This window comes from Eptatretus burgeri, chromosome 10 (genome assembly GCF_056783735.1).
Source record: "Eptatretus burgeri isolate ZD-2024b chromosome 10, Ebu_testis_v1, whole genome shotgun sequence".
In the NCBI taxonomy this organism is placed as follows: Eukaryota; Metazoa; Chordata; class Myxini; order Myxiniformes; family Myxinidae; genus Eptatretus; species Eptatretus burgeri.
In genome coordinates, this window is record NC_140970.1 from 44,959,484 (window position 1) to 44,981,326 (window position 21,843).

The 21,843-nt window shown below is 42.0% G+C and overlaps 1 protein-coding gene and 1 pseudogene across 4 annotated transcripts in view; one reads left to right on the forward strand and one right to left on the reverse strand.

The window, feature by feature from the left end:
- Nucleotides 1–21,843, forward strand: part of LOC147018449 (monocarboxylate transporter 2-like) — a 122,824-nt gene that overhangs the window by 92,153 nt on the left and 8,828 nt on the right. For all 4 annotated transcript variants that reach the window (XM_085898092.1, XM_085898095.1, XM_085898096.1 and 1 more), the window contains one exon: nucleotides 11,726–11,981. In XM_085898092.1, the coding sequence (XP_085754218.1) occupies nucleotides 11,726–11,981 (256 nt within the window). The remainder of the gene's footprint in view (nucleotides 1–11,725; nucleotides 11,982–21,843) is intronic.
- Nucleotides 15,361–16,524, reverse strand: LOC147018451 (uncharacterized; annotated as a pseudogene).

Here is a 21,843-nt window from a genome sequence, read left to right on the forward strand (position 1 = left end):
AACAAAAGGTGAAAAATTTGAAAGGGGGTGTAGACTTTCTTTTGGTACTGCATGTTATTTCAGACACCAGTGTGAATTTCTTGGACATCAGCATATCCTTTACAGCAGAGTGAGTTATGATGGATGTTTATTATAAGTTGAGGGATTCTCATTCTTACCTTATGTATACTGAACAAAAATATAAACGCACCAAGTGATTGTTACTATTTTACCTCGAACTCATTAATACTAAATCTTCACAACAATTTGGTTATAGAATCCATGACAATTGAGCATTAAATTTCAAAGAGTTCCTTGAGAATTCTGGCGACAGTCTTTGCGCTACAACAGCCGACACAACCGAGGTGTCACTGTCAGAGTTCACACAGTCAGTAGCGGGTGTTGGCCTCCCTCAAGCTTGGCCTCCCTCAAGCGGTTACGCACCGTCTGGGCTGAAATGCGCCTGTTATGCAGCCCGACAGTCTCATCGGCAGTCCTCGTGGCCGGTCGGAGTCGATCCCGGAGATGTTGCAGCCTCATGTGACGATCCTGACCGGCGGTGGTCACACGTGGTCGCCGGGCATGTGGGTGGTTCACGGTGCTTCCAGTCTCTCTGAGGCGCGTTCTCAGGCGGATAATGGTGGAGTGGTGGACATTGAAGTGTGCTGCAACGGCCCGTACTGACGTCCCAGCATTCAGCATGCCAATGGCACGCTCCCTCAAGATTTGTGACAACTGTGGCATGTTGACATTTGGCACCAGTCCACATTTTGGGGAGGCCTTTTAGAGGGCAAGCTATAGGGAGTGTTTGTGTCCTGGTCACGCTCACTGACCATCACTCTGTCAAGCCCCATGGTGCTCATGGGAAGGATTACTCAACGTGTGAGTCCACATACTCAGAGTGGTCAATTTCAATGGGAACATCTGTCTTGAGCAAAACAAAGGAACCATTGCTCAAACATATCATCGGTTTGACCATTTTCCCATAATGGCAATCTTGACTTAGATATTTAGGTTGGTGCGTTTATATTTTTGTTCAGTATATGAATCATTTCATTCTCCATTGTGCAAAAAAATCAATTCCATCTTCACAATTCCTGTGATTTCGCCATATTTGTCAAACTCAAGATTTGCGTACAAACTCAAGAAATGAGTGATTTTTTTTTCAATGAGGGGTTACCCTTTCACTATCAACGAGCAAATACCACCCGTCATTTCGCTGTTGGGAATACTAAGGGGTCAGGTCAGGGATTGAAGGATGGGCCGGAGCAGCGCGTCGCTGCGTCCATTTTCTGCCGATACTCCACGAGTCTCCATCTGGCCATCCCCCAGGCAGATGGCTGGCTCATCCCCATCTCCTTGAGATGCTGATCAACCTGCTGCAACCACGAGGCACGTGGTCGGCCCATTGGCCTCCTCCGCTCACAAGGCTCCCTCACTAAGAGAATATGGTGAGCAGGATCAATGTCAGGAAAACGAGCCACATGTCCATACAGCTGCAGCTGATGCTCACAGACTGTGCAGGTAAGAAATCTCATTTGACTCTCTCTCAGCAACCGCTCGTTGGACACAAAGTCCGACCAGCGATAGCCAAGGTTTTTCTGAAGAGATCTGGCATCAAAAGAGTTCAGTCTCCATCTCAGATCCCTGGTCAGTGTCCAAGTCTTACATCCATAGAGCAAGACTGGAAGCACCAATGACCTGAAGACTTGGACTTTCGTCCTACTGCACAGGTACCGACAGCGCCACACCCCATGATCCAGTGAATCCATGACTCCCCAGGTCTGACCCAGACATCTATTGACCTCTGGCTCACTGCCAGCGGAGATATGAATATCACTGCCAGGATTAGTGAATTGCTCCGTGACCTCAACATCCTTACCACAAACAGGTTCAGACAGGATAGTAGCATCCAATATGTCATTGAAAGCCTGGATGTTTGTTTTGACCCAAGAAACCCGTAATCCCAGTGACTGTGACTCCTCATTCAGCACCTCAAGGTCCCCCAAAAGGATGTGCAGAGTCTCCACAAAGATGACTGCATCATCTGTGAAGTCAAGGTCAGAGATCTTCACATTCCCAAATGATGCACTGCAGCTTGATCTCTCCGACATCCTCCCCAGAGTCCAGTCCATACAAGTACTGAAAAGTGTGGGGGCCAGTACACACCCGTGATCAACTCCAGGAACAATTGTAAATTTGTCAGAGATGGAATCACTGCATCTAATACTCAGGGGTGGGGGAAGAAAAAGAGGTAGTGGGTTAGAGTGAGGATGATGAGGGGAGAGTGAGGAGGTGGAGGGGAAGAGTAAATATGGAGGGAAAGTGAGGAAGGGTGGGGAAGGGAAGGCAGCATGAGTTGAAGGGAAGGGAAGGCATCGTGCGGTGGATCTTTAATTAGGATTCATACTGTCTCATCAGAATGATTCTACATAGAATATCAGTGAAGGTGGAAACAAAATAATGTCTGAAATCCATTTTCTACCAGTCATACGATAAATGCCACCCGGAGACTAACACCGTCTGAAAACAAACACCGCCAAGATACATCCGCAGATAAACACTATCCGAAGCCAAACTCCCGTGCAGACATAAACACTGTCTGGACACATCCAGAAACAAACACCGCCGGTACATAACCACCGTCCAGATACATACGGAGATAACCACCGTCTGGATATGTGTAGAGGTAACCACAACCTAGATACGTCCAGAGACTATGACAGAGAGGGAGGGGGGAGTGGAAAGAGAGAGAGGGGGTGTAGGGTTAGGAGGTAGGGGAGAGAAGGAGAGAAGGGTTGGGAGAGAGATGTGGGAGGAGCATGCTGTAATGTATTCGGAGGAGGTGGAGTGAGGATCTGTGTGTGTGTGTGAGAGAGAGACAGAGACAGAGACAGAGACAGAGACAGAGACAGAGACAGAGACAGAGACAGAGACAGAGACGTGGGGGTAGGAGAGTTAACAGAGAATGTTATGCTTTTTTGAACGAACGCACACACACACATCCTCTCCAGTGTGTCTGCCGGGACCTCAGAGCTGAAGGCGACCATTGAAAGAAGAAGAAGAGCGAACGAGGTACGCTGCCGTGTCCATCGCATACGTACCGAACTCTTGAGCGGGCTACGTGGCGGACCCTGGACGCGGAGGGAAGGGGCCTATGGTGGAGTGGGGGAGGATATCTGAAAGGATTAAGAAATGTGCATGGCTCTGATATGCGAGTCTTGGTGGCGCTGTGAGGCGGACCGTGGTGATGCATGTAACGTGATGCCAGGAAATTCCGGGGTATCGACCCTGAAGGCAGATGTCAGGCCTGGCAATTAAGGTGGGGGGAAAGTGAGCGGAGTGCAATGCTGTGTGACTCTTGCATGATCCGGAGTCTTGAGCAAGCTGCACAGCAAGTCCCTGGGCGGAGGGGCCTTCAGTTGAACGGGAGGAGGTGATGAAGACGGGGCATGGCATGAGGAAACGACAGAACATCTTGTGTTGATAAAGAGGAGAAAAATATCTCGAGCAAAGAGTCACCAGCCTCCAATAGAGGAAACCCTATGTCTGTGTGGCCACTTTAAGCAGCAGCCAAGTGTGCTCTAAAAAATAATGACTGCAATTTCTCAAGTGAAAAGAAATATCACCTTCTAAAGAGACATGATTATGCACCAAAACAAGAAGCTGTAAGGGTGTTAACTGTCTCTCCACCATCAAAGACAACACTCCAGAGATGAAAACTACAAACAGAAACCTGGAGTGTTGAGGAGAAGTAGATAATCCTCCAATGTAGAATTTATTCCATACATGAGGCATGGGGGAAGAAAGGTAAGGGTGAGTGGTTTAGGGACCAGCATAACAAACGGTCAAAAATCTTAGTGAGGCGGACCAACCATTAAGTTATAAAAATGATTTCAAAATCATCCACCTTGAAAGAAATCGATATCGTGTGTTTTGCAGCAGCACGATTCATTAAAAAAGTAATGGGCAAACAACACCAGAAGAGGAAAAAAACCAGGCCCTACAAATAGAAGCCAAATCCCACCGTTGAAGCAGAGATTCGAGACACAAAGAGAGCAATTGAGGAAGGAAGTAGGTCAGATACAACAGTTCAGGAAAGGAAACAGAAGCCCAAAAGTAAAAAAATAAAAGAATCCAAAGAATAAAAAACAAATACAAAAAAAGACAAAGACTTCGAGTGCTTGGTTGCTGAAGACAAACTCAAAATATAAATGATAGCAAGGAAGATAAAAAAAAAAATCAACTGAGGAAGCAAACAACAGGAGAAAACAAAACCGCCTGTTTTAGAGTAACCCGAAGAGATTCTACCACAAATTGGGGAAACAAAAGTATAATGTGTCAACTCCCCCTGAAAACAAAAAGCTAGAAAAATTCTGGAAAGGAATTTTTGAAGATCAAAAAGAACATGACGAGGAAGCACAATGGATCCCAGACTTGGAAAAGAAGAAGCAACTTCTCGAGGAAATCCTCTGATTAATTATTGATGAAGAAAAAAATTGGAAAACAACTTCAAAAATGCCAAACTTTAAAAGTTCAGACCCAGATGGAATTCCAAACTTCTGGCTAAAACAACTTTATGCTCTCCACAATCACTATGCCAGGACATTCCATGAACTGATCCAAGAGGAAAAGTCAGTGGATGCATGGTTCGTAGAAGGAAACACCTTTGTTATCCCTAAATCTGAAGAAACCCAACTTCCTCACAATGACTGGCCAATGACATGCCTACCAACAACATACAGATTTCTAACAAGAATCATTACAGAAATGATGTACCATTACCTAACACAACAAGGATGCTTGGAGGCAGAACAAAGGGATGTAAGAGAGGTTGTTTGGAACAATTGATCTCCTACAACTTAACAAGGCCTTACTTGAAAACTTAATATGCAAAATCAATCCCAAATTAATCAAACTGATAGAGAAAGCAATGGAGCTCTGGAATACAGCACTCAGAAGGAAATATCGAAATACCAGATGTAAAGATTCAGCGTGGGATCTTCCAGGGAGACAGTCTCCCCCCCCACCCCCTCTTGTTTTGTCTGGCTCTGAACCCACTGAGTAAACTCATCAACAAACGAGGACATGCCACTCAGAAGTTGGGTTGTGAGGAAGTTGGGTTTTTCAGATTTAGGGATAACAAAGGTTTTTCCTTTGAACAACCAATTAAATGAACATCCAAAGAAACATGAAAGGAATCCTAAAAACTAATAAAAGAACATCCAAATAAGCAGGGAAGGTGACACACCTACTAAATATGGATGAATTAAAGCTCTGCGCACCGAATGACGAAAAATTGACAGAACAGCTAAAACCAGTAAAATGGTTCTCTGAGGACATTCAAATGGAATTTGGACTAGACAAATGTGTCAAGTGCACATTTTTTTGAAGGTAAATCCCTGAAAACAGACAACATAAAAATTTACCTCGAAACAACAATACAGCAGTTAGAAAACGAAGCATCATACAAATACCTTGGAGTTGAAGGCCACCAAATATGTCACAAAAAATGTACAAAACAATCGCCAAAGAAAGCATACGTAGAACTAAGTCGATCCTGAAAACGTACCTCTCCCCAAGAAACAAAACCAAAGCCATAAACCAACTCACTGTACCAGTGTTCCAATACAGCTGTGGAATAATAAACTGGCCCCAATCAGAAATCAATAAGTTAGACACCAAAACAAGACAACTTACCATCCACAAAATTGTGCAACATCACCTTCTTGTCAAAGATGCCACTCATCAACAATGTACTCAAAGCCATGTCAGCCCTTGATCCTGTTGTGAGGCAACATTATACCACGCAGTATTACCTGAATAAACTTCCATCATAGGCCACTAACTTGATCAAGGATGAGGACATGTATCACAATGATATCGAGGTCTGAGCATACAGCATGATCAATGACAGCTTAACTTGACTTGCCTGCCTGCCAAAAGCTGGATCTGTGGTGGGCTTGAGTGGGGGAAAGTGTGAGGTATCCGTTTCTCACTTGTATAGTCAAAGCCATACTCTCCTGTTTCCATGGCCCGATGGTGGAGAGTACTTTCAACATCATGGGGGGAAACATATTGGATGATGTTGTATTCCTAAACATGAGGATAGAGACATACAGTGCAATGCAGACAGTTAAGTATAAGCTATTGTCTAAGGGCATGACATCTGTTAAGATATTTTACCAATCTGAGCAAAAGTGAGTCCTATCTTGTGCAAAAGCTTGTATCTGGCATATTGCTCAAACTCGGACCTGAAATAAATAAGAGAGTTAAAAGAAAAAGAAAAAACTTGCATCAAGTGGTGTCTTGGTTTCAACCAAGGTTCTTCTGTCAAAGAAGAAGTAGCATGAAACTATTGTGAAAGAGACCTCTTTGGACGAACAAAAGTACGCTGTGGTAAGAAATCTTACCAAGCTGAAATCTTCAGGTTTCAGGTATGACCCAAGTAACCACCACATCTATTGAGGAGCAATGAAGATAGAATGTAATAATAATAACGAGCAGAATACATAAATGTATGGGTACATACCTCAGCACAAAAATTAACATAAGATAAAGAGAGAAGAAAGGCGATATGTACAGTGGTCTGCACTGCAAAAGTATTCACCTCCTCCAAAGTTTTCACATTTTTATGCCACCTGAGCTTATTTCATGATGCTCTCAAATCAAACAATATACACAGTTTTCACAAACTACTCCAAGGTGATAAAGGTAAAAATGCAGATAAAATGTGAATAAGTCAGATCTAATCCCCCTCCCTTGGAGGGCTCAACTTGCACATGAAAATAGGTTTGTGTCAAAAATCAGGAAACTTCATAAATTGGATGCATCAGTATACAACCAAGGAAACTTCAAGTTGAATGGACTCTTAGTTAATTCAAATTGCTTGTACATCTTCAAATTGCTTGTACATTAAGATCAGTTGCTTTCATTCTGTGCTCAATTTGAATGTAAAGACTCATTGCTGTGCAAACTGTTAACAGAAGATTTGCTTTGCTTTCAACCCTAATTTGTCATTTCTGTGAATTGAAGGGACCTGAGTAATTATTTTAAGTTGCAGGAAAACTGAAGCATGTTATCAAATTAAATCCTTACTATCATTCACAGACCGGTGTTTGTATGTGTGTTTGGCGCACTACTTCTCCTACAGTTCTGGGCTGATCAGCATGACTCCATTTAATGTATAGGGGTCTTTTTATCTTTGCCAGTGATATTGAAGGGGAGAGGGATGGGGAGGGCAGGGGAAAGGAGGGGAAGGATGCAAATTATCTATGTAAATGTGTATCTTTTAGCGCCTTCTGTAAATGGGAAGCATGTTTTTGCTTCATGCACGTAACCAGGTTTTCTTTTTTTTTTAAACCTATACATAGCTGTCAGTTGCCTATACACCACCCAAATAAAGGTTTTTGCAGCTGGTTCATAATCATGATTTTTGTAATAAGAAACAAACATTCCTTGGCTTACTTTGACATCCTTTTGGGCCACATTTTCACTTGATCTTCATAAAATATATGGAAAATTTGAACAATTATTTGAGTAAAAGCTTGCAAACGTGCACCAAATTTAAGGAAATGCAGTTCAATTTCTTAAATTTCTGGGGGAGCATGCCCCCTGGCCTCTCTTGTATGCACAAACCCCTTTGGTGTTTGCATGGCAACACTTTGTGCTGCATGCACAATTTTCCTCTTTAAATTTTTTTTATTTGCTCACATTCCTGCATGTACATGCGCCATTTCACCAGAGCATGTGCTGTGGTTCACAGCTAGCCCACGTGGATACACCATGTTGAACTGCAGTTGCATGGTGTGAAAAGTCAATGGGGGTGATTTTAGGCGTTAAAGGGACAAGAGTTTGACAGGAGGGTCTGTGGTGATGAGCTGCAAAGACATCCAATCCTAGTCTTTGGAAACTCTCTTACTTAGGGTGGGGAAAGAAGAACAACACGGCCATATATGGTGAAATCGAACTGTAATTAATGAAACTGAAATGAATCTCCCACGCCCTAAAAACCATGACGGAACTTAAACATTGCCTTATCTCATTCATGCAGGGAGGACAAGACACAGCAGAAGTTGACGAGACTATATGATTATAGTAGGATGAGAGGAGGAGACTATCTATATATGATGAGAGGACGAGGAGGTCGAGACTGTTGTTGTTCGTCTTTCGGCTGCTCCCGTTAGGGGTCGCCACAGCGGATCATCCGTTATGATCCGCATACTGATTTGGCACAGGTTTTACGCCGGATGCCCTTCCTGATCCAACCCTGGTCGCCTCTTATGACACAGGGATAAGGATTGGGTTTTGAAATGATTCCGGGCTGCCCTATACCCTCTCAGAGCACGGCCCAGTGCAGAGCACCCGTCCTCAAGCGATCCTCCAACCCAAACCTCCGAGTAGCTGGATTACAGGCGCACGCGACTATACCCGGTCGAGGAGGACGAGACTATACTTCACTATGTACACGAAAACAAGTCTTTAATATAAAAGGCATCTTTTAAATGCTGTCCATTACAATTTATACACTCCCTGCAACATTTTGAAGCATGGATGGACAAACACTACCTTTTTCATGAAACTTTTTAATGAAGGAGAGAATGGTGTTATGACATGGGGCATCTCTGCTTCAAAATTCCTTTCTGAAGAATGCTCTCTGAGTTGCAACAACTGAGCCATATTTATGATAAGAGTTAAACTATTTTAATTTGTGTTGGCACATCCTAATGTTTCATCATTCAAATCTCCAAAGCTTCACCTGTAATGGAGAAAACATAATTGTGGAAATATATAACTATTTCTTCTGAATCTTTAATAATAAATGTCAGTGTCTCCTCCATAACTCCAAAACCATGAAACTTTGCATGCATACTAAGGCTTCATCCTTTATCAACCCCTTTTTCAACTCGCTGGGGTCTTAATTCGCCATTTTTTGGGCCTGCTCAACAATGTCTTCACTTGGAGCAGGCCACAATGGTTTTCTGAACGATGAGGTACTCCAAACTTTTTATTTCACTTTCCTCACTCATATCATCGAATGCCTCATCTTTAAAGTGACAAATCGCTGGATACATTGCAATGCTTATGTACTAATTTTGAAATTTAAATGATGGAATTGACGTCAACAGCAGTTTTGACTGATAAAAAATATTTTGTTTGATCATTTTACACTGACACTGGACGTCTTCGGGTGGTGTTTAATATGACCGATCGCTAATCGCTTGCCAAGTCTGCCGTTCTTTATAAAGCGTTTTGTTGGCGGTGCTTCCTTGAGTGCTTAAGCCACTCGGCAAGCACTCTACAAGCTGCTTGGATGTTCGATTGCAAGCCATGGCAATATACAGCAGAAGTACATGTATTGTCCCTCTGCTAAACACAATCAAAAATACATTGATCAACATGCAAAGTTCACGCCTCACCTGTCTGTGTTGCACCCCACCGTGTCGTGCAGTGCCAAGCCTGCCATTTCTTATCAAGGGATGGAGGGATGGATAGAAAGGATGCATGAGTTCAGGGGAGGAATGGATAGATGGACCAAACCAATGTGTGTATGCTGTGGCGAGACAGTAGATGGCGGTGTAAAAGCCTTTTTGTTTTATCACAGCTCTTGTCATTTTTGAAAGTAAATTACAAAATGGCATTCAAGCCAATGTTAGGCGATAATGTAAATGAAGTACATATATGAACATGTGTTCTATTGTCTTCGGTAAATCTGACAAAAGTTTAAAATGTACCTTTTACCTTGGAGCGCTCATGCTGAGCAACGCCCGGAAATGTTCGGTGATGCACCCCCTGGTGGAGTACTTTAGATATTATTAGGAGAGTTGTTTCCAAAACCCAAGCTGATTGCAGATGCTACATGGAATGTAATGGCAGATAAAGGAACAGCAGGTGGGAACTCATTCATTCATTCATTCATTCCCTACACCTCATGTTTACTCTATGAGATTTGAATGTCACGTGTTCATGAACAACTATGGAACTTGCTGTGAATTCACTTTCCATCCCCTCCATCCATCCCTTTCCTCCATTCCTTTCTTCCATCCATCCCTCCCCCCATTTCTTTGTTTGTCCTTGCTCCACCAACCCTCCTTCCTCTCTCTCCTCCTTCTCTCACCCCTCTTCTAACTTTAATGAAGTGATAAATAATGGGTGATTGTGATAAGTTCCCACAGGTGCTGCTTGTGTTGTGGTATGGAGGTGTTTGTGTTGTGCTGTGGTGCTTGTGTTGTGTTTTGAGCCTGGAGTGTCGGGGAGTATGCGGGTTGAGATGGATGGGCACTTTTTTGTTGGTCGGGACTGCTGTTGAGTTTGATTTTGCGGTTTGAATTTTGGGATTCATCTCGGGTTGAGAGATTCTGTGGCTTATCACGTTTTGGTTGTAAAACATGTGCTGAAATTAAATAAAGGTATGAACAATGGTGACTTTGGGCATTTATAATTATTGCAGCTAGGGTGTAATGGACTCGAGTTTGTTTTGGACTGCGGGGTTGGTCTTGGTCATGCGTCTGGCTGCTCGAGGGGTGTTCGTTTGTCCGGTTCATGCATTCTTTGGCACAACGGGTGTCTCCGGGTGGTGTGTGACCCCCCCCCTCCTCCCCCTTCAGAGAGATCCAGTTTCAGAGCGGGTAAATAGGGTGGCAACCACAATTCGAGTCGCATACCTCAAGAGAAACCCATGTTATAATCTCTTTTAAAATGGTATGTGCTGCTTGAAAGTGGCATGTGGTTTTGCTATCCTGTTTGAACGTGCTATTTTAACGTACCCCATTTCGTTCAATCCTCTACTAATGCTGGCAGATGGGACCAGCCCCCTTGTTTCCCTTCAAATCCCCTCCCAAATGCAAGTCAAACCCTCCATTCTTCCCTTCAAGTCCCACTACCAAACTCAAGTCCAGAACACCCCCCCCTCTCTATTTCCCACTCCTTGCTCCCCCATCCTCTTTGCTCCAACCTCCTCTTCGCACCCTCTACCTTCTGGGATATATTGTGACATGTGGTGAAGCATCCATCTCCCCCTCCCCTCACCCCCACTTCCTCGCTCCCTCCTTACTCTTCTCTCCTCAGTCTTCTCTCCTCACTCCCTCATTCTTCCCACCTCGCTCCTCACTCTCACTCTCCTCTGTCCCCCCCTCTCTCAGTTTTCCCATCAGCGAAGCGACAGGTGGTATTTGCTAGTATACAATAAAAATAGTACCACGCGTCCTGAAGCTCACCTGGATCAGGAGCAGCAGCCAATGATGTCAGAAAATATTGAAATTTTGTTCATGTGCAGAAAATGGTGATGTGATTGGTTGAATGGAGGCCCTGTCGATGCTGATTACAGTGATTCATTTGTTCCAGGTTTTGTTTTTAGCTGAGAGCATGAAATGCCCCTGTGGGTTATGACAGGAATTTTTAGCATTTTATGCCTGATTTAAACCTGTTAATTAGTGCAGATTTTGATGACGTCAATTCACCTTCGTTGGGCATCAGATATGAAGCTTGTGGCCAAATTTCATAAAAATCGTATGTTTGGTTCAAGCGATAATGACTGAAGTGTTTACAGACTCACTCACTCACTGATTTACTTACGGACACGGCTCTATCGCGTAAGCTCACCGGACTAAAGTCAAGGTGAGCTAAAAATGTGCCACTTTGCTCCAGGAAATGTAGATTGGATATCTTTGAAGGATAAATATGAAAGTGTAAGACATTCTTTTGTATCGTTCATGTTTATAATTGTGATGTCACTGTTTTTACCCAGGCTTGGGGATGGCATTCAACCTACAGCCAGCGCTCACAATTATCGGGAAATACTTCTTCAAACGGCGTCCTCTCGCCAATGGCCTAGCTATGGCTGGCAGTCCTGTGGGCCTGAGCACATTAGCTCCACTAAACCAGTTTCTGTTTGACTCATTTGGCTGGCGTGGAAGCTTCCTGATACTTTCTGGGATTCTGCTTCACTGCTGTGTTGCTGGCTCACTCATGCGTCCCATCTTGCCAGCACAAACACCTGCTCGGTGAGAAGTGCAACATGTATAACATTTACAACCAACTTCCTCTGTATTCCTTCATTCTTGTCTCTTTCCCCCCCCCCCCCATTATTCAAAGTCTAACCTCAGGGAAGAGCAGGAAGGTAATGTGAATGAGGGAAGAAGGCCAAATGTACAGACAATGCAACAGCAGGGAGACATAACAAGGAAGGAAATGAATTGTCAAAGAAATGAGTGGGGTAAGCATGTTAGCTTGGAAGTAAGATAGATTAGACAGTTGAGAGTTATTGGGGGAAGAAGATATCACAGGTAAAGTTTCCAATGATAACATGATATGGTTCTGCACAGCCACCTTGAAGCCTTTGGGAAAGGGTGGGATTGCAATGCCTCAGAAATGCAGTTCCTTGAGTGGGAGAAAAGTGGATCAAAGGAGTAGAGGAGAGCAGCAAATCTAGATTTTGGGAGCTTAACAGGCTGATGTTGCTTGAAGAGCCCCATCCATCTTTTAGGCAGTGATGAGTGTTGGAGGATTGAAGCAGGAAAACCAGAATAAAGGTGGTTATTAAAAAAAAAGTGAGTCCATAAACCTCTCTGTGCTTGGAAAGCAGTTGACCTTGAGCTTCAGCTTCTTTGTGGGATATGCCAAGAGCTTTGGATTCCACATAATTGAGGAGAGAGGGAGAGGTGAGTAGCATATGCTGTGGCCTGTGGGGGAAGAGCAGAATTTTATTGAGTTGTGGACAAAGGCCTCATACGTCGTGAATTTCAGATTTTCCGAGGACTTGGCGTGACATTGGATATCCAGTCTTTGAGGTCAGCTTGGATATATGTTCTGCCCAAGAGAAGTTGTGATTATGAGACTCAGAAGCTCAAAGGACTGAACTTCCTCCAGTTGATTGTGGAAGTATATTGGTGGGCTTACAAGACTATCCTTCTGGAGAGACAGAGTCAGAGTATGAAATTTTCCCTGAATGAAAGATGTTGCACTTGTCAGACCAGCATTTGGTCCTTTTCAAGGTCAGCAGTGAGGCTCCAGGTCAGCAGAGTAAATGGGTGGGGGTAGGCAAGGTGCAGTGTTGGGCAAGGGTGGTAAGATGTGGGAGGTGCAGCCAAGGGTTTGATGACCATAAGGCCACACTCGCTGTAAGTTGAGTTTATTTTCTGGATCCCAAACTCAGCACAAAGGATACAGATATCATGACCTTGGTGGAAGGAAGGATAGTAAAACATAAAATGAAGAGCATTACCATGTGAATGTCGTAGGACATGGAACACAGGTTTGAGGAATCTCGGCAGAAAAGATGAGACCAAGTAGCTGTGTGGCAAAGACAGTAAAAGGGGATGAAAGATTTTATCTTGTCATTCAAAAGAGGTTTTGAATTAAAAATTGGAGAAGGAAGAACATCATGAGAGGATGGCAAAGGCATTTTTGCCAGTGAAACAGGAAGGAACTGAAAGGTAGGATGAATAAGAAGCTTTATGGAAGAGTTATTTGTATAGGACAATATAAAGAGATAAAAAATTTTTAAAAATTGTTTCAGTTTTGAGCAGTTAAAGGGATGATGCTAATGAGGAAAGAAAGGTGAATGAATGATCTGTAGGGTGGTTGAAATTATAGGGTTTTTTCAGTTCTAAAAGAGAAAAAAATTAACATAAGATAAAGAGAGAAGAAAGGTGATATGTACAGTGGTCTGCACTGCAAAAGTATTCACCTCCTCCAAAGTTTTCACATTTTTATGCCACCTGACCTTATTTCATGATGCTGGCACATCAAACAATACACAGTTTTCACAAACTACTCCAAGGTGATAAAGGTAAAAATGCAGATAAAATGTGAATAAGTCAGATTAAAGATGATTCTCAGTTGCATAAATATTCATACCCTTTGCCTAATTAACCCTAAATAACTTCAGGAGCAAATTATTTGTTTGAAAGATTACAAAATAAGTGTAATAGGTTACAGCTGTATGTAATTAGTAGTTTAACTTGAAGATTAGGTTCCTACACTTATCTAAGGAGTTTTAAGGTGCAATTCACTTTATCAACCAACAAGGCAAACATGAAGACCAAGGAGATATCCAAAATATTCAGACATAAATTGGTGGACAATCACCGTTCAGGAGAGGGTTATATAGTCTGGGAGCCAAATGAGATTTAATTGTTCCGAGAGTTCCAAAAGGTTCGATGTGATTTAGGTGTAAAGGGACCTTAACTCATAGCAAAAACCACATTCTTAAGTAAATATACTGCGGGATGAGATGGGGGGTGTCACTCGAATTACCTCATTTACATATTTACGAATTAAATCTCATTTACGAATTAAAAAAAAATGTGGGAAAGTCCACTTAAGATGAGGTCAAACGCTAATTAGTGCTTAATTAGCCATTTAATTATTCTGAACGATCCAAGCATAATTCCTTTACTATTTGGTAGAGGACATCTCACTGAGCCCAAATCCATTACTTAAGAAAAAATATTTTGTGGGAAAGGTCATTTAATACGCATGCAAATTAGGGCTAATTAGCCATTTAATTACTCTGAATGATCCATCCTTTGAACCAAATGCAAAATGTAGAGTAAATTCCACTGATTTAGAATCACAAACTTAGGAAGAACGAAAGTGTGTGAAAGTCCACTTAAGATGAGGTCAGATGTAATTATCATGGTTGCTAAGCAAGGGCAATCATTATGAAACTGCAAGTAATATCGAAACATAGGCAAGGACAAGATAAAAAAAATTATACTCTATTTATTTGGTATGGTATATACTCCAGAAAATAAAGAGAAAATGCAGGTCTACATCATGAATGGCATCCACAATAATTGCACATTTCCAAGTGTTTTGAAAAGTTTCAAGTTGCCAAATCCAAAGCACGTGACATTTTAAATAATATCCCTATCTTGAAAGGCTGACAAACATGTTATGTTTGCATGGTTGGTTTTGAAAGGAAATGAAGTGGGAGGTACACTAGAACCTCTCTATTAAGGACACCCTTGGGACTGACAAACGCTGTCCTTAATAGTGAGGTTGTCCTCCTGGCAGAGGTGTCTGTTAAAGGAGGTTCCACTGTAACTATTTTGCACGGATTAAAAATAAAATCCCACAACTGTATTAACCTCCTGTAAATTTCTAGTCCAGGGGTACAAGAAACAGAATGTATCTGGTCAGAAAATTCGAATATCATTGTCTGCAATACCAAAATAAAGTTTTAAAATCACATATAATAGAGTTTGCAAGAGCCATAACTTTGCTTTGGTTACCAGTGTGAACACTGTCAATTAAAACGCATCCACCAGCATTACTGAGCACGTCATACTTCTCATAATCACTTTGTCAATAATTGATCATACAGTATTAGATGCAAAAAGTTTCCAACTGATACCGTCATGTTCACAAATATTCTAGAGACTGTGCATTGTTCTAAAATGTAAGAGTGTTTGTGTCAAAGTCTCACAGATCCACAACTGAAACAACAGGTATTCTGGGTAGACATCCTGATGATCCATTATGCAAACAACTGGGATTTATAGTGCACATTCTTACAATATATTGCTTTCGGAAGTTACTCGTACTAGCACAAAAACAGATAGCTTGCCTAATCTATTTTTGGTGCTAATCATCAGTATCACTATCAGATTCCTCATCTGATGACAGAATATCATCTTCATCCGAGGAAGACATTTCCATGTCTGTGTCGCTTTCATCATTTTCATTTTCCTCATCCACATCTCTGTCTGGAATTAATGCTGCGGGTAGCTGGGAGCCTTCGAACCAGATGATTTCGTATGAACCATTGTCATCCAGCTTCCATCCATCGGAGACAGCTGGGTGCTGGTCTATATCTTTCTGGTCAGCGTTGGCCCACATTTTGGCTACGAAAGACGCTCGATGGATCTTTTCAATGACTTCAGCTTCACACGGAGGTATTGTGCTAGCAGCAATGCCTTTCAGCTTTTCGAGTGGATTTTTGGCTGATGCTTTGGGCGCATACTCTTTCTCAAAGACTTTGTTGCGGTGCTGATTGGGAGAAGCTTTGCTGGTTGTTGTTGCCCCATACATCCTTGCAGTGAAGTGCTTCAGGGTTTCAAGTGATGCATCATCTAATTCCTCTGTAGACATTTGTGCAAATGCCTTTTGGGATGGTTTGACTTTTTCGAGGATTGCAAAGGGATGAATCTTTCCCTTTCGGACAAAAGCAGACGTGTAATCTGATCCGGTGAATGCATGGAAACCAGGCAATGCATCAGATAGGTGCTATCCAAGTGCTGAGCTAATGGCTGTTATGTTCAGGTATCTTCTGTCATTTCTGGATGATGTGCCTACATCCATCCAAACATTGGCAGCAAACCTCTTGCAGTGGTAAATCATGATCACAGCAATATCAGTATCTGATGCTCTGATGACGATATTCTGGCTCCCAATATACATCCTGTCGATCGCTTTTACATGGGTGCAGATCCTAGTATTTGCCTCTTCATGGTTGCTGGCAAGTTCCGTGACGTCCTCCTTTATCACTGTCCCGTTGTTCACATAGAACCGGAAACAAGACCCAAGAAAGGCAATGTACATTGTACACGTCTCTGTCCTTGATGATGTGCACATATTGCTGCGACTCCCATTCTATGGCTAGAAATGGTGGCAACTGCTCCTTGAATGATCTAGTTTTCAGTGCATCAGCAATATTCTTGGGACGGTGTTGCTCAGGACCAGTGATGATGTAGTCCTTTTCTTCAATACCCCTTCGTGCTCTTTTGCTGTCTTTAATGGATGGATGAGGATATGCATCAAACACTATATCTATGCGTTTGCTACAAAGAGATGTTGCTTGTGACAAGATTCTATCTGCGAATCCACCATAGTTGCCTGGCATGTGGGGTGGTAGTGCATGGAGGAGGAACTGACCATCGATGATACATGCATCCACAGTGTTTGGTGATGTAGTTGTCGCGACCTTCTTCTCTAACAGTTTAAATTGGGTACTCTTCTCCGTTTTTGCCATCATACCATCGGCGCAGCACATCGAAAGTGGTGTTGGTGTCAAGGGGTATGTGAATCCATACTTCAGATCAAGGTCCTTTTTTGGTTGCTGGTATCACCAGTCTTCTCATCAAATCACGTGTGGCTACAAGTGAGGCTACTCTTTTGTCAGGATTGTGCTTGTTTGCCTTGCATTCAAGTTTGAAGGTATCCAACTTTTCTCTCTTGATGGGCTTTATGAAATTGGTAATTAATTGAGTAATTGAGATGAACCCATGGTTCAAATTGGTTAGTTTGAGGCCTTTCTGCTGGTTAGGTTTGTGATCTGCAGCTGACAGATACATGCAGCCTGAAAAAGAAGGTCTTTGCTAGGTTTCATTATTGTTCATCTTCAGCTCTTTTGAAGTGAACTGGCTTTCCCCAAATCTGTGTCCTGGGCGTAGTTTTGTGCAGGCTCTGATGGTCCAATGGTGAAATGAAATTTTAAAAACTTGGATATATTTTATTTGCCAGACACGAATCCAAATAACAGGCATACAAGATACAGAAAACAAAGACGGCTGATCTGGAAGGTTGTGACCTCCAACACCCCTTCATCCCTAGTGATCAAGTGTTAAGGCAAATGGAAATGAACACAAATTCTGATCGCTAACACTGAGCTGGGTTTACGGTGTGACACCTGGTGTGATCGTAGCACCCAACACTGGCTCTGAACTGTGATCACACCTGGATCTAGTGTGATCCAGGAATCACACCTAGATTCTGTAAGCAGGTCACAACTGGTGTGATCTTGAGTGTTAGGTGTCAGGATCAGGTGTTAGTGTGATCTTAACACTGGCTGTGACCTCACCCACTGTATCAAATGCTGGTCCAACTCGACCATTATCTCGTCTGCAAAGTAAACCAATAAGGCCAAATGCAACTTATTCTGAATTTATAGCAAAAACAGATTGATACCAGGTTACAATTGAACTAATGAGATTATTTCAGCATTGGCATACCATATGCATGCATGTTGAGAAAACTGAAATTGGCATGTCATTGAAGGCCTTTTACTAATTACCGGTACTTTACTTGTTTTGAACTTACCTCGCCAAGGGGCTCTGCAGTGTCCTTTTTACCTTAAGATAAAGCAGCCCTCATTTGTGTTGGATAGAAAGCAACACATTGTCAATTATTGATGAAGGAACTGGTTCCTTTATTTTATTGTTGGATTAAGATTGTCAATAGATGGGAGCACTGATATTATCTCAGTATGTGGAGCCAAATAGTCTAAATATTGACTTGCCTAATAACAAGCTTATCAGTCAGTGTTAGTACCGGTAGGTATGGTAAAAATCTACCAACATTTTTGTGACCTGTCTACATCCAGCGCACTAAGAATGTGATCTATACTATAACAGATATGCAAGAATGCAATCCTGAAGGCTAGCTTCAATGAAATGGAATACAGATATTACAATACAAGCCGGTAGGCGACGAGGGATTCGCTAGGATCGAAGCGCTGGATACGATGCTTTTCATTCTGACCGATCCACCGACGAAGATTCATTGCCAAGACGTATTGGTTCACATACAATTGTTCCTCTACCTGGAAAGATTTTTCCTATTGCGTATTTTGCCAACTGGCACTCCTCATAAAAAATGATGGTAAATAGACACCCTATTTTTGAAGGACTACCATTTGAAAAATAATCGGTTTGCTGGTTTGTGCTTTGGAGCCTCGCGTTGCAGACACACACATACATGGAAAACCCGATAAACTTCTCTCAATGCTCTTCTTTGACCACACCTCCTGAGCCACACAATATTTTTCAGAAGTCACGCCCACTTTCCGACGCCACTCCCACTTTAAATAAGAAATAATTGGAGGTGGTGTGTGGGTCGTGGAATCTTTTTCGGTAAATAAATAAATAATTGGAGGTTGTTTGTGGGTCGTGGAATCGTTTTTGGTAAATAAATAAATAATTGAAGGTGGTGTGTGGATCGTGGCATCATTTTTGTAAATAAATAAATAATTGAAGGTGGTGTGTGGATCGTGGAATCGTTTTCGGTAAATAAGTAAATAATTGGAGGTGGTGTGTGGGTTTGGGAATTGTTTTCGGTAAATAAATAAATAATTGGAGGTGGTGTGTGGGTCGTGGAATCGTTTTCAGTAAATAAATAAATAATTGAAGGTGGTGTGTGGATCGTGGAATTGTTTTTGGGAAATAAATAAATAATTGAAGGTGGTGTGTGGGTCGTGGAATCGTTTTCGGTAAATAAATAAACATATTATTAGAAATCCACAAAGACAGAAATGCCGGTGATTCCATTTATTTTGGATCCTTTTCACTTTGGTCAATAACGTTTGGATCGAGGAGAGATCAAAGGTGCAACGACGGTGTAGTTCCTTACAAACACTGTATACACACCTTAAATGACGGTAAATAGACACCCGATTTTTGAAGGACTACCATTTGAAAAATAAAACCTCAATCAAAAATCGGCTCGAGTAAAATTTTCTAAATATCTCGAAGTGTTTAATTCCGAAGTCTCGTTTCTCCATATTCAAAACTGAAGGACAAGTATTGAAAATACTGTACGCGGTTTTTCGGCCACTGCACAGCAATGGGTGGTTGCTTGGCAACGAAATTCAAACGTGCACGTTCCCAGACCATATGGCACCTGTTGGCAAAGTTTCATCGAAATCGGTTTGCTGGTTTGTGCTGTGGAGCCTCGCGTTGCAGACACACACACACACACACACACACACACACACACACACACACACACACACACACACACACACACACACACACACACACACACACACACACACGGAAAACCCAACAATAAGGGATATCTAGCATATATATATAGTGAATCCAATAATCCTATGACTGATTACATCTGACCTCATCTTAAGTGGACTTTCCCCACATTTTTTCTTCTTAAGTTGGTGATTCTAAATCAGGGGACTTTACTCTACATTTTGTATTTGGTTCCAATGATGGATCTTTAAGAGCAATTAAATGGCTTATTAGCCCAAATTAGCATGTGTCTTGAATGGCCTTTCCCACAAAATATTTTTTCTTAAGTAATGGATTTGGGCTCAGTGAGATGTCCTCTACCAAATAGTAAAGGAATTATGCTTGGATCTTTCAGAATAATTAAATGGCTAATTAAGCCCTAATTAGCTTTTGACCTCATCTTAAGTGGACTTTCCCACATTTTTTTTTCTTCTTAAGTCGGTGATTCTAAATCAGGGGACTTTGCTCTACATTTTGCATTTGGTTCCAATGATGGATCTTTAAGAGCAATTAAATGGCTAATTAGCCCTAATTAGCATGCGTCTTAAATGAGCTTTCTCCCAAAATATTTTTTCTTAAGTAATGGATTTGGGATCAGTGAGATGTCCTCTACTAAATAGCAAAGGAATTATGCTTGGAACTTTCACAACAATTAAATGGCATTTTGGGGTTAATTTGAGTGGCGCCCCCTATCTCATCCTGCATTAGATTTACTTTAGAATGTGGTTTTTGTGGTTAGTTAGGGTCACTTTAAACCTCAATCATCTCAAACCTTTTGGGACTCTCGCATCCATTAAATCTCATTTGGCTCCTGCTCTAATAACATTTTAAAGTCATTCATTATCCCTTTGAATACAGTGCAAAGCATCATTAAGAAGTTGACCTATCGTGCCACCCAGACGCCACCCAGATCAGGTCACCATCTAAAGTCAGCAGACGGGCAAGCTTGTTTCCACACAATTCAGGATGTCATTGGAAAAATTGTTTCCACACAATTTGTAATTCAACTAAATGTGGCATTATTGGTAAGGGGTGAATACTTTTTTGGGGCCACTGTATATTTCGGTGATTCGTTATCAATCTTCTTATTAGTCCCCTACCGGTTTTACAGGAGGGGACTAAAGGTTTGCTCTCCATAGGTCCAACCGTCCGTCACCATCCGTCCATCCCTCCTGTGGTTTTTCTGATTTTTTTTTTTTTTACCCCACACCCTTTAAGATATTTAACTAAAACTTGGTATATGGCCTTCGTATAAGTTACAGACCAAGTTAGAGTTTCAGGGTGTTTCACTAATTAACCTCTGCCATCTTCGAAGATGGATGGAGGTTACTGTTTTCACCCCTTTTTGTTTGTTTGTTTGTGAACAGTATTACGGAAAAACTCCTTGACGGATTTCGACAAAACTTGGCGGGGGGGTTAGGTATGGTCCAAGGATCATGCCATTAAATTTTGGACTTGGTCCCCCCCCCCCAAAAAAAAATTGTTAGAGTAAAAAAAATTTTTTTTTGCATTTCTACATGTTTTAAGTGATTTCCAACCCCCCCCCCCAAGAAAATTGTTACCCCCCTAAAAAAAAGAATTTTTTTTTTTTGCATTTCTACATGTTTTCAGTGATTTCCAACCCCCCTCCAAAAAAAATAATTGTTAGAGAAAAAAAAAATTTTTGCAACTTTTTTTTCAACAAAATTTCCATTTTTTTTTTTTGCATTTTTACATGTTTTAAGTGATTTCCAACCCCCCCCCCCAAAAGAAAATGTTGGAGAAAAGAACTATAACTTTCAGCACTGTTGACATCATATTTAATGAATAAGATATAAGGTTCACTTGAGTGACCCAGCAGTATTGGCGGCGGAGGTTTTTCACTCTCCCGAGTGCTCCCCCTCTAGTTTTTCAGAGTTATGCCCTTATGAGACTTAAGAAAAGATTACATATTATTCATGGGTCAGTGTTCAGCTGCCCTGATTCCACCTCACTGCTTTACACCCATTTGGCAAGACAGCTGGCCTCACTTCACCCCATTAAAATCATACATTGCCATTGCATGAAGCAGCACAGATTGGCATGCTTCGGGCCTTAGGCCTGGGTGTTAGTCCATGGCCCAGTGCAATTGGAATGATCC